The 12,346-nt window shown below is 39.9% G+C and overlaps 1 protein-coding gene across 3 annotated transcripts; it reads left to right on the forward strand.

The window, feature by feature from the left end:
- Positions 1-404: 404 nt before the first annotated feature.
- On the forward strand, positions 405-11,203 carry LOC104449030 (protein ESSENTIAL FOR POTEXVIRUS ACCUMULATION 1). 3 transcript variants are annotated; one of them, XM_010063027.3, is made up of 11 exons: positions 405-566; positions 2,024-2,112; positions 2,305-3,195; positions 3,275-3,395; positions 3,487-3,669; positions 4,129-4,890; positions 6,436-8,106; positions 8,179-9,142; positions 10,031-10,227; positions 10,311-10,370; positions 10,553-11,203. In XM_010063027.3, exons 1-11 carry the CDS (start codon positions 497-499, stop codon positions 10,930-10,932), a joined length of 5,388 nt encoding a protein of 1,795 aa, XP_010061329.1. In that variant the 5' UTR covers positions 405-496; the 3' UTR covers positions 10,933-11,203. The 3 variants fall into 3 exon arrangements, with proteins under 3 accessions (XP_010061329.1, XP_010061327.1, XP_010061328.1); XM_010063025.3 differs by having other exon boundaries at positions 6,436-9,142; XM_010063026.3 differs by having other exon boundaries at positions 3,490-3,669; positions 6,436-9,142.
- The last annotated feature ends 1,143 nt before the right edge of the window (positions 11,204-12,346 follow it).

Raw genomic sequence — 12,346 nt, forward strand, 5'->3', positions numbered from 1 at the left:
ATGTTGAATATTAAGTGAATATAATTAACGTGGAAATCAGAAACACAAAAATGGTGAATAATGAAACGGAATGGTTAAAATTAGATCTCGAGCACACGTTATGCTTGTGAGTGGCTACTTTCATGCTGTTTTTTTTTTTTTTTTTTTGGGCAATAAGTAAATTTCAGTTAATATGGACGTCCGAAAAATGTGCATGTGAACGTGCACAGTCAAATTAGATGGACTTACATTTCGGTAGAAATATTTTTAAATTTACCTTATACAGCATTTAGGGTTTTTCCTTTTTTTCGGCGGATAAATATGGCACCTTGCGTTTGATGTGGTTTCCCAATTTAACCCCACGGCTTGCGATGTAATCACGTGTGTTGCCACCGCCCTTATATTTTCTCTTACATCGGCGTCAGCCTCTCCTCTACCCCTCACTGCTGCAGCCAAAAAGCTTTGAAAACCCTTGAAGCAATCCCTGATTGTCGTCCGCAACCTTCGTCGATCCTCAATGGCTCACACCACCGGCTTCGATTCTCGCCCCAGCCTCTCTCTCACTCCTCCGCGCCAGATCCCCAAAGGTTCTCCCTTTTTCCACCCTCACTCCTCTCCAAACCCTAGTCGGCTCTCGTTCCCCCGCCCCTTATTCCTTAACGTCGAGAGATGGTAGTTCACGCGGAGAATTAGGTTTTGTTGCATTTTGCTCGAGTGGCTTTAGCTTCGCGGCTTAAGCATTTTCGAACTTCTCACAGACGCAATGGCTTGTCTGATTTTCCTTTGTTTATGCTGGGTTTTGGTTTCGGGGTTGTGGGTATCTATCTGTTTTTGAGATATTTGAAGAAGGGAAGTGAGTTGTATTGCACCAAAATTCACGAGTTTGGTATTTTCGAATTGTATCACTCCAAGTTATCAACTTTGATAGTTTTGGAATATTCTCTCTTTGTTTCTGCGAGATGTTTCAGAAATTGCTGTTGTCTTTTTTCGGTCCTTTCAGCTTTTCTTTTTGTTTTCTGCTGGCTGGAATAATTGATTGTGTTGATTGTAGATTTAATTCGTTATTGTGGGATATTTTGCTAGTAGGCTGTGTTGTGGAATGAGCCTTCTGTCCCTGCTGTTGAAGGATGTCTTTTTACCCTACAAAATTACATCTTCCAATTGAAATAGATGATCACCATCGGCAGGTGTTAATAATCTTTCTATCCGCTGGATGAGAGGACTGTCCTTTTTATAGTTGATGAGAGTTTGTTGTTAACCTTGATGTGAGTTTGAAGCTGTGTTGTCAATTTTCCTCCTGGAAACAGTTCCATAGGCAGCAGACGAGAGGTATTCCATGTGTGCAGTTTTGTTCTCTGCTATGGAGTATTTAGTCAATGGTGGGTGTCATTGGATGTTGACACGTTAATCCTAACAAAAACCGACCTTCATAGCCTTGGCTTTGAAGCTCCCTTGGGCTCAGCCTCCCCAGGCTCTTCAGTAGATTAGATCATGTAACATGTAGAATGAAGTTTTCAAGTAGCAAGGGTTGTCTGTGGAATGAAGGGGTTGTTAGTTGAGTACAATATTTCATCAATACGTAGCTTGATGCTCAGTTTTATGTACATATGTTTTAGCACTTGTTGAATTTGTCTTATTGGGTGCATAATAATTGATTCCATCTGCTTACTATATCTGGCCTTTACATGAGTACCGATATGCATGTTTTGATTTGTCAAGTATCCTTCAGTTGGGCAATCTTGTTAATTGGCCAGATTGCTCATATCAGTAACTGAAGTGATGCAAACTTCTGTTATCACTTTGTTTGTTACCTTATAGAGATTTTACAATATCAAGCTAATGATGAACAGCGATTATGCTTTTCGATAATATTGTTCCTAAATCATGCAAAACCAGACAATTTATTGGTCTGCAGTCCTGGGAGTGATTGAAGTGTTTATGTGGCATAATTGTAAAGCTTAAGCTAAGTATGTAGATCCTTACTTCGTAGTTGGTTTGTATGTATAACATCCCCATTTACTTCTTGATTATCTGACTTATGCAGATGTTCAAGGATCAGAAAATCCAATCCCATTGTCACCACAGTGGCTTCTGCCAAAGCCAGGAGACACTAAACTGGCTTTGGGACCTGGGGTAAGTCACTGTTTGTAGGAAACTTAGTTTCTACCTTTTTACTTCTTGGCTTTTTCGTTCTGCACCTCACTTTTCAGCTTAGATATTTGGCTTTGGGAATTTTCTTGTTTTTCAGTTTGCACTTTTCTTAAATTGCCTTGATTGGTTTATCATATTTCATGAGATTTGTGATAGATATTATATATCAATCAGGAAAACAATTTCAGCCCACGCTCAATGCATGGCCGCTCAGAGATGACCAAGTTGCCTGAAAACTGTGATGAGATGGCCGATATCCAGAAGAAGAAGGATGTTTTCAGGCCATCGTTGCTTGACATGGAAACTGGTCGTCGTGACCGCTGGCGTGATGAAGAAAGAGACACCAATTCCTCTATCCGTAAAGACCGTTGGAGGGATTTTGATAGAGAACTTGGAGATACCCGTAAGACGGAACGTTGGGAGAACTCTGCAAGATCCTTTGGGGAGTTGCGTCGAGCCCCATCTGGGCGATGGACTGATTCAGGTAGTAGGGATAATAATAGTCATGAGCAGCGCCGTGATAGCAAATGGAGCACTCATTGGGGTCCTGACGACAAGGGCACAGATGGCTCGCGAGAGAAGTGGATGGACTCTGGCAAAAATGGAGATGTTCCAAACAAAGGTTTGGTTTCATTAGGTAATAATAGGAAGGATGAGGATCATATTAGGCCATGGAGACCTAGTTCATTGCAAGGTCGATCCAGGGGAGAACCTCCTCACCACCAAACTCCAACCAACAGACACGTTCCTGCATTTTCATACGGTCGTGGTTCTGGGGAAAATGATCAGGCAACGTTTTCTCTTGGACAAGCTAAAAATAATTCAGGTGGAAGCACATTTGACAGAATGATGCCAACTGCTGTGACAGTTTCAGAGAAGGGTGATTCTGTCCATGGGGAGTCTTCTGCTTTAAGATATAGCAGAACAAAACTGCTTGATATTTACCGAATGACTGATGTGAGTTCACTTCAAAACATAAGACATGGGTTCACACAAGTGCCTTCACTTACACAGGAAGAAGTGTCGGAGCCGTTGGCTTTATGTTCACCAAATCCCGATGAATTGGTAACTTCTGCAAGAAAGATAATGAATGAAGTTTATTTATATTTTCTGCTGTTGATTTTACTTTTCACATTTTGAATAGGTTGTTTTGAAAGAAATTGATAAGGGGGAGATTATAACAAGTGGTGCACCCCAGATCTCAAAAGATGGATCTGTTGGACGCAACTCGATTGGCTTTTCACATTCCAGACAGGCCAAAATTGGTAATCCATCTGTTCTTGACATGATAATGCTTGTTGCTGAGATGTATATCTGTGAAGCGGCAGCACTGATGTTCGAATTGTATTTTCTTAGCGGAAAGCAGGGAAGATGTTCCTATTGATTCTGATGATGTGAAAATTGAAGTTTCCGAAGGTAGTAGTGTGAAATTTCCTGAGGTTTTGTCCCATGAAAAGCAGTTTTCAAAGGGGTCCAGCTTGAGGATGGAAAACTTTCGGGATCCTAGGCCTTATACTGATGCCAAGTTCAAAACAGAAGGTATACATTTATGACAAAGACAAAAGACAGACACATAATTGGCTTACTGTGTTTATTAGGCGATTTTGGAATTTAGAGAATCAGGATGATCTATACAAAATGTTGGTTTTGAGATGCGGAAGAAAAGTTAATTTTCAGTTATTTAACATTGCACGATTCCGTATAATCTTCTTGAAGTGGAGGCGGCAATGAAAATTCTCTGGCGATTATCATTCGTAGGGATGCATAGAAGTTTAGTTGGAATTTATAGATGCTATGTTGGTAATGTTGTTTGATCTAGGACATGGCTGTAGCTTTTATAGCTGTATTGTTGTGACTCTGTATATGTATGGTGGATATCATGAACATGGTTCTTGTTCTTTCAAGATGGCTGCATGGCATGGAAGTGAGGAGTTCTCTTTTCACTTGACTTTTCATGGTTTTAGCATTTTTCAGTAACTAAATGCTTCATAAATGCAGCTTTTGGAGAAGATGGTAACTCCAGAAAGGCTAATGATGGGATAATCAGTAGGGAGTCAATCTCTCAGGGAAACAATTCTGCAAATCCTGTCTCTGCATGGCGTGCATCTGTGTTGGGAGATCGCAATCACTCATCTTCAAGCAATTTGAGTGATACACCAAATGACATACGGTCTGGAGCCCCTGGAATTTCTTGGTCACATCAACAAAAGGGTATGAGTAATGATTGGGGAAGTCATCTGGGACATTTGTCTTGCTCGAAGGATGATGAGAATTTGCTAAATGAGGATAGGCTCTCTTCTGCTGGCATGGGAAGGGAACAAGAAGCAAGGCGACCTGTGCAAACTCCTCCAGAAGAGTTACTTCTTTACTATAAGGACCCTCAGGGTGAAATTCAGGGTCCCTTTTCTGGTGGTGATATCATTGGATGGTTTGAGGCTGGATACTTTGGCATAGATTTGCAAGTTCGCGTAGCAAATGCATCAAATGATGTGCCATTTTCTTTACTAGGTGATGTTATGCCCCACCTAAGGGCAAAAGCAAGGCCGCCACCTGGATTTAATGCACCAAAGCAGAATGATTTTGCAGATGCAATAATCAGGCCAAATTTTGGTACTTTTGGAAAGGTTAGTGCTGAAATTGATCTTAGGAGTGAGCAAAGGCAAAAACAGGGTTCAACAACAGAGGCTGAAAATCGATTCTTGGAGTCATTGATGAGTACTCCTAACAGTATGCCTGTGGAGAAGTCCCCCTTTTCTGAAGGTTGGTATGCAATGATAAATGTGATGAACTTTTTTGTTCAGGAGCTTTTGTATGTTCATGTTGTGAATTGGGAAATTACAGATGCCATAGCTGTTGTAGTATCATCATTAAGATCATACATAGTTGAAATGGATGAAACAATGAACATTGTGACTCCTTTTGCTTAAGGTCAGAGGGTGGTTCCCGGGATCCTTTAGATCCAGACCCTAGTTTTTTTTTTTTTTTTTTTTTTTTTTTTTTTTTTCTGGAGTTAGATACTTGTATAGTTTCCCAATTGTGATCTTATTTAATGAGTGTTACATATTTAGTATTCATTCGTTTCAAATAAGCTGGATTTGCTTTGATTCTGTATAATTTTGTTGAATAGAAGTTCAAGTACAGTTGGCATTAAACTCCTAGGGCGTAGAAGTAATAGCATTTGCAAGAACAAAGCCTTATGCCCCGAAAACTGGAAAAGTACAAACGCTACTCAATTTTGATGTTCTACATTTCCGGCCATGTTTCCATTCTTTCATGATGTAAGTCTGAAATCTCATAAATCCATTGAATAACCAAGCTTAGACTTTACTGTGATTGCTGGGGCAGCTTGCTAAGGTTCAGTAAGCTCAACACCCCCCTTTCTTCTCCCTCTAAGGGCGTAGAAGTAACGGCATTTGCAAAAGCAAAGCCTGATGCCCCGAAAACTAGAAAAGTGCAAACGCTACTCAATTTTGATCTCCTACATTTCCGACCATGTTTCCATTCTTTCATGATGTAAGTCTGAAATCTCATAAATCCATTGAATAACCAAGCTTAGACTTAACTGAGATTGCTGGGGTGGCTTGCTTCTTTTTCTTCTTCTTCTCATCAAGGGTGTCATGATTCTCATCCTTAGTGTATGAGACTGGGATTTTTCTTCTGAATTTGGAGTTCTTTTTCCATCTGGTTCTGTTTACTTGAATGTGTCCTGTGGATAATGGCATAATATTGCTGCTTCTAACTTGTTTACAGCATTGAAAACGGTTCTTCTTTCTTGCTCTCTAATCCTTAGTGGAATCCTTGGTGGAAAAGATCTTGTCTTTTGCTTGAAATAATTGCACTAGGATGGTGAGTACTTTTTCCTGCGTAGCCGAAGAATAGTGCACCTGATGGATTGGCTCAGCCAAGATGTGGGATTGGATCACAACATGTGCCATTGCCTAGTGGGTATTTCCTGTGTTAGATTCCAGGGGAAGGCTTTGCTTGATGTGATATTCGCCTGGGTGTATCTGTGTTGCCAGCAGAAAGAAAGAAAAGGAAAATAAAAGAATAATGAAGTACTTGCTAATTGAGAAACTCACAAGAGCTCATATTGGAAGGACCAATTTAATTCATGTTTATCTCATGCACCCATACAAAAAATTTCATGTTGTACAAAGGTTGCAGTTTAGTTAGTTCCTTTTGCAACCTGAAGTTAGAGTCCTTTAGCTGATATGGCAACACAATCAAGAAGTACCTGTACTCCTTCCCAGAATCTGAGCATAAAAAAATTGGAATTGATTAATGTTATTTGTGTTTGCTTCGTAGGCTTGCATTCATATGTTGGAAATAATCCTAGTGGCACAGGCCTTTCTGGAGTGGATGGTGCGAACAATTATCTTTTAGCCAAGAGAATGGCTCTTGAAAGGCAGAGGTCTATGTCCGACAATCCTTATTGGCTGGGAAGAGATGGTGCTTCAATGCCTCCTATGTCGGAGATTGTCCAAGACCCATTAGCTCTGCAACCAAATCTCCAACCATCGGCTGCCGAAAGTATTCGTTTGCCTCATTCTCAAAGTGCTGATCTCATGCCGGTCCTTCAAGGCTTATACGACAGGTCTTCCTCTGGTATAAATAATGGAATAGCTGGTTGGTCAAATTTCCCTGCCCAGGGAAGCTTGCAGGATAAAGTTGACTTGCATCTTGCTCCGAACCTCCCTCCGCAAACTCCCTTTGGGATCCAGCAACAGAGGCTTCAACCTTCTTTAAATAATTTGCTTGCTCATGCTGTAGATAATTCATCTACTAACTTAACGCCCGAAAAGTTACTCTCATCTGGCTTGTCTCACGATGCGCAGCTGCTAGGCTTGCTGCAACAGCAACAGTTGTTGCAGCTTCATTCTCAGTCTCATATTCCGGCACAACAATTGTCCCTGTTAGATAAACTGTTGTTGCTTAAGCGGCAAGAGGAGCAACAGCAGCTGCTGCGGCAGCAACAATTACTCTCTCAAGCTTTAGCGGAGCAGCAGGCTTCCCAGTTTCTGCGTGAACCGGCTTTTGCTAATTTACAGGCAGGTGCAATACCAACAGGGAATGCATCTGGTGATCCTCGCCTCCAGCCATCTCAAGAGGTGTTTCAGGCTAGGTCAACTATACCAGTGCCCACTATGCAGGATGAACGAACTGCTAACAATGTTAATCTACCTTCACAAATCACAAAAGATGTTAGTCAAAGTTCTCTATCTGAAGCTTCTTTAGCTTCACTTTTGCCACATCAGATACTTGGTAATGTGAACCATCGCAACAATTGGTCTGCTTCAGCTCCTGAAGAAATTCATGATAGCTATCAGAAGGAGCCATTACCAGCTTCAACAGTTGGTGAGACCTCTTCATCAGAAGTTTTTGATAGGCCTTCACGAGAGCCTTCTCATCATCCGCTGCAAATTTTTGCTGCGTCTGAAGTCCTTACTCCAGTAATTCCTGAGAAATCTTTTGAAAAGTTTTCAAGGACTGATGACACTATGATGGTTTCATCCTCAGAGCCAAGAAATGTTGATTCTCTGCCTTCTGAATTTGTTGAATTTGCTGATGCCATTCCTTTAGCGAGGAGTCTGGAGAATGAAATGTCAGTGGCTGATCATGCTGCTGATTCTGAGGTCCAGCCTGACAATTCTCTTGACAGGAAGATAACTGAGGAAGAGTTCTCCAATGATTCTTCCAGAGTGTCGGACATGAAGAGTATTGAAGCACGAGAAGCTAAAAAGACTTCCGAGAAGAAGTCAAGAAAACAAAAATTATCCAAGTCAACCTCTGCTCCTGATCAGGCAAAGGGATCTGAAACAGCTAGCATGCAGCAGACTAAGCAGTCTGAAACTGATCAGTTACTTGAGATGTGTAGAGAGACTGGAGAAGGAGTTTATGGAACATCTGCCAGGAGGATGATTGATAGGGTCACTAGTGTAATGGAAACCATGGGGTCTCAGCAAGTCAACACAGCAAGTAAGCAATTAGATAATGTTGAAGCTGATGTTAAGAGTGCTTCGGAGCCTAACCAAGTTGCTCCTGTTTCAGCTCAAAACACACAACTACCTTCAGGACAACGTGCTTGGAAAGCTGCCCCTGGTTTCAAGGTGAAGTCACTGTTGGAAATTCAGGAGGAAGAGCAACGGAGGGCACAGACAGAGGTGACAGTTTCTGAGATTTCTGCAGCTATCAACTCTGTAAATTTTTCAACTCCATGGGCTGGGGTTGTCGCCAGTTCAGAATCGAGGATCTCCAGGGAGGGATTAGAAGATGCTGACAACTCTGATTTTCTTGTGGCTAAAAATCAAAGTTCCATTGACCCCAAGGGTAAAAAGAGTCAGTTACATGACTTGTTGGCTGAAGAAACATCTGGAAAGTCTAGTCAACGAGAGATGGAGATGTCTGATCAGAAACATGGTCTATTGTCTCATCAAGTTGCTGCCAGTCAAGTGGAGACTCAGGATGATGCGAACTTTATTGATGCAAGAGAATCTAAAAAGAGTCGTAAGAAGTCTGCAAAATCTAAGGCTGCTGGATCTAAGAACCCAGCTCCTGTTGCTTCTGCTGATGTCTCTGTTGGTTCTAGTCCTCTTGAGAAAGGTAAAAGTTCTAGGCTGGTGCAGCAGGAGAAGGAAGTTTTGTCAATGATCCCATCAGGGCCATCTTTGGGAGATTTTGTTCCTTGGAAGGTGGAATCGGCTAATTCTCAGCCTGCTCCAGCATGGTCTACTGATTCTGGGAAGCTTATTAAACCAACATCTTTAAGGGACATTCTCAAGGAGCAGGAAACTAAGGTTGCTGCTGGCCAGCGCCAAAACCAAATTCCGATTCCTCAGAAATCTCAACCAGTTCCATCTGCCCATACTTCTTCATGGTCACTTTCTGCATCTTCTCCGTCTAAGGTGGCATCTCCCCTCCAGATTAACTCCAGTGCTTCCTCTAAGCCTAAGTATAAGGAAGATGATGATCTATTTTGGGGCCCGATTGACCAATCAAAGCAAGATACCAAGCAGTATGTCACTTTTCTCGTGTATTTCGGTTCTTGACTTGATATGTGCTTGCCTTCTGCTTTCTATTCAATACCATCTTTTGTGATACTTGCAATCCTTTGGTGCATTTCCGCACATACATATACTAGACTTCTGCCAGAGTTCACTAGAGCAATCAGGGTAATGTTTAGCTTCAGTTTATATGTTTTTATTATTTTGCCTTCTAGGTGTTCTGGATGATGTGTAATATAGTAGTGTGTTACTGCATTCCTTTGCTGACAAATAAGAGTCATTATCAATGAGCCACTCTCTTTTTTTCTGAGTGAATCAAAACTGTGTCCAGATTTGATTTGAACCTCTTATTAATTTATATGCTATAGATGTGATAGTTACCTTGATTAAACAAACCTTGTGGGAGAAGCTCTTTGCCTGGGGAAAAACCCATTTGGAAGAGAAGAGTTGAGTTCACTGTGAACGATATACTTTTCTTTGTTCAGGTCTGTATGTGTAGGTAGTTGTCTTCAGAGCAAGAGACATGCTCCTCTACCTTATTAACTTCTCATTTTGTTTGGTTAAGAGAAGACCTCGTTATGGAATAAATTAGTGTTTCTGGGAATAAGACATGGTAAATCTGATTGCTGACACAGATTTGTGCATTAGCTTCTCAAAGGAATTTACAACTGTAGATAATGTTAGGATGACATACTTGTTTTGGTGACCTGTGTCAATTGACAGATGAAATACACTTAGTTTTTTGTCTTCGACTTTTATATCTTGACAATGTAGTCATTCCTTTCCTCTTGTGTTGATTAGCCTGTGCCTTTTGTTGTATTGGTTTCTTTTAGGAAGATATTTATTTCATTTTTTGCCTTTGCTGAGACCGATGCTTATTTCATCTTTGTTCTGCACAGAGCCGAATTCCCTAAACTTGCAAGCCAGACAAGCTGGGGAACAAAGAACCCTCCCGTTAAAGGAACTTCAAGTGGGTCATTTAGTCGGCAAAAATCTATTGGTGTCCGACCTGTTGAGCATCATACTCTTTCATCCTCACCTGCTTCTGGGCAGACATCCTTAAAAGGAAAACGAGAAGCCATGAACAAACATTCAGGCAAGAAATTTTTTGAGAGGCTCCTTATTATCTGTCGGTAAATTGACTCCTACTGATATTCAATTTTTGGATACCTCTTGCAGAGGCCATGGACTTCAAAGATTGGTGTGAAAGTGAGTGTGTGAGGCTTATCGGGACTAAAGGTACTTCCCCACACTTTCTACAGTATTCCTTTAAAGTTTAATTCAGTCATACTGTGGACCATTCATAATGCGATAAGTGGTAGCAAATGAAACAAAAGATTGTTAGCGAGAGCGTGAAGCTTGATTTTTGCAGATATCTACTTCCACTCGAGTATAATGCAATCATCATTATTTTTCTGTAGATACAAGTTTCCTGGAATATTGCTTGAAGCAGTCACGATCAGAGGCCGAGATGCTTTTGATTGAGAATCTTGGATCTTTTGATCCTGATCATGAGTTCATTGACAAATTCCTGAACTACAAGGAATTGTTACCAGCAGACGTGCTTGAAATTGCCTTTCAAAGTCGGAGTGATGGGAAGGCACCTCTTGTCAGTGGTGCTGGAGATGTGAATTCTGATGATCTAGGGCAGCTCGATTCCTTAAGAGGTCCCGATGGGCCTCCAAAAGGAGGCAGCAAGAAGAAGGGGAAGAAAGGGAAGAAGGTCAACCCTTCAGTTTTAGGATTTAATGTTGTCAGTAACCGGATCATGATGGGCGAGATCCAAACGGTCGAAGAGTAGTTGGGTTTCATGAGTTGGATGTAAATACATGTTTCGATTGAATGGTCGAAAAGTCTTTTCAGATTTTTATGGCTGACCCTTTTTGTTCTTCCTTTTAGAGCAACAGCTGCGGCACTAATTTAATCTGCTCCAGCGATTTTGTGCACTCTGTAGTTTAGTCATTTTAGCTGTGTCAAACTTGTAACCTCTTTTCAAGGGAATTCGTTTCCTTTCTGTTCTTGGAATACTTTGAAGCTCTTTCGGTGTGATATATCCGTGGACAGCGTTGTTATCGAAATCTCGTGTTTCATCACGCAAAATTAACACAGCATTCAACATGATGTGCAGCTTTTCGGAGGGTGAATGGGGACAAAAACTGTGGAAACGATGAAGTTAATTTTTGTGAAGTCCCATGACCTGTGTCCAAGAATTTCTGGAGTTTTTGATTTGTTAGTAGCAAATAGTAAACCCTAATATCCAGCTGCGGACTATACCTTAACAAGCTAAAATTACCAATTCTTTTTTAACCCTATTATAATTTTTATTAATTTAATCCTAATTTTTTTTATTAAATTAATTAAATATTTTTACGTTTTGTCAAAGTTCAGAAGTCACTGCATGAATGTCGAACCTATGCGATACAATTAGGATTGATGTCACTGCATGAATGTCGAACCTATGCAATAATTAGGATTGATGTGGATATTTATTATTTTATAATTTTACATTTTTTTCGAATTTTCTTTTTACTTTTTTTCCTTTAATTCTATTTTTCTTCTTTTCTTTTTCTTTTTTACTGTTTCCATCCGGGCAGCCCTCTCTAGTCACGGTAGAAAAGAGAAGAAAAAAAAAAAATAAATATTCAAAAAATTATTAAAATATTATTAAAAATTCTATATATCATCACCTGTGCTATATACACGTAGGTCGGTTAATATACAGGTTAGCAATTTCCAATTGGATGAATGCAATTGGTAAACATGAAAAAGTTGAAAACTCAATTAAAAGATTTAGTACCGAATAGGTTAAGGTTTTTTTTTTTTTTAAATATAATTTTCCCCATTAAGTAGCTAGTAGCCTCGACTTGGTTCAAGGATATTCAACCGGTTTTATGCAAGCAATTAAGGCTTTGTTAATTTCATGGAAAATGTGTTATTTCTCAAAATTATTTTTCAAGAACTTATTTTAAGGAAAATAACACATATTCAGTTGTCCAGCTCAAAATTGAAAATGAAGTGAAAATTATATTTTGCCATTTGGTACCCAATTTAACTTTCCTTTATGCACTCCTTTTGATCATCTTTTATTTTTATTTTTTCTATTCTTTAATTTTATTTTCTTTTAAAAATTCAAAATTTTTTAATTAATATATATATATATATATATATATATATATATATATATATTCCCTTTACCTTGAGAAGTTGCTAGCCAA

This window comes from Eucalyptus grandis, chromosome 6, assembly GCF_016545825.1.
Source record: "Eucalyptus grandis isolate ANBG69807.140 chromosome 6, ASM1654582v1, whole genome shotgun sequence".
Lineage (NCBI taxonomy): Eukaryota > Viridiplantae > Streptophyta > Magnoliopsida > Myrtales > Myrtaceae > Eucalyptus > Eucalyptus grandis.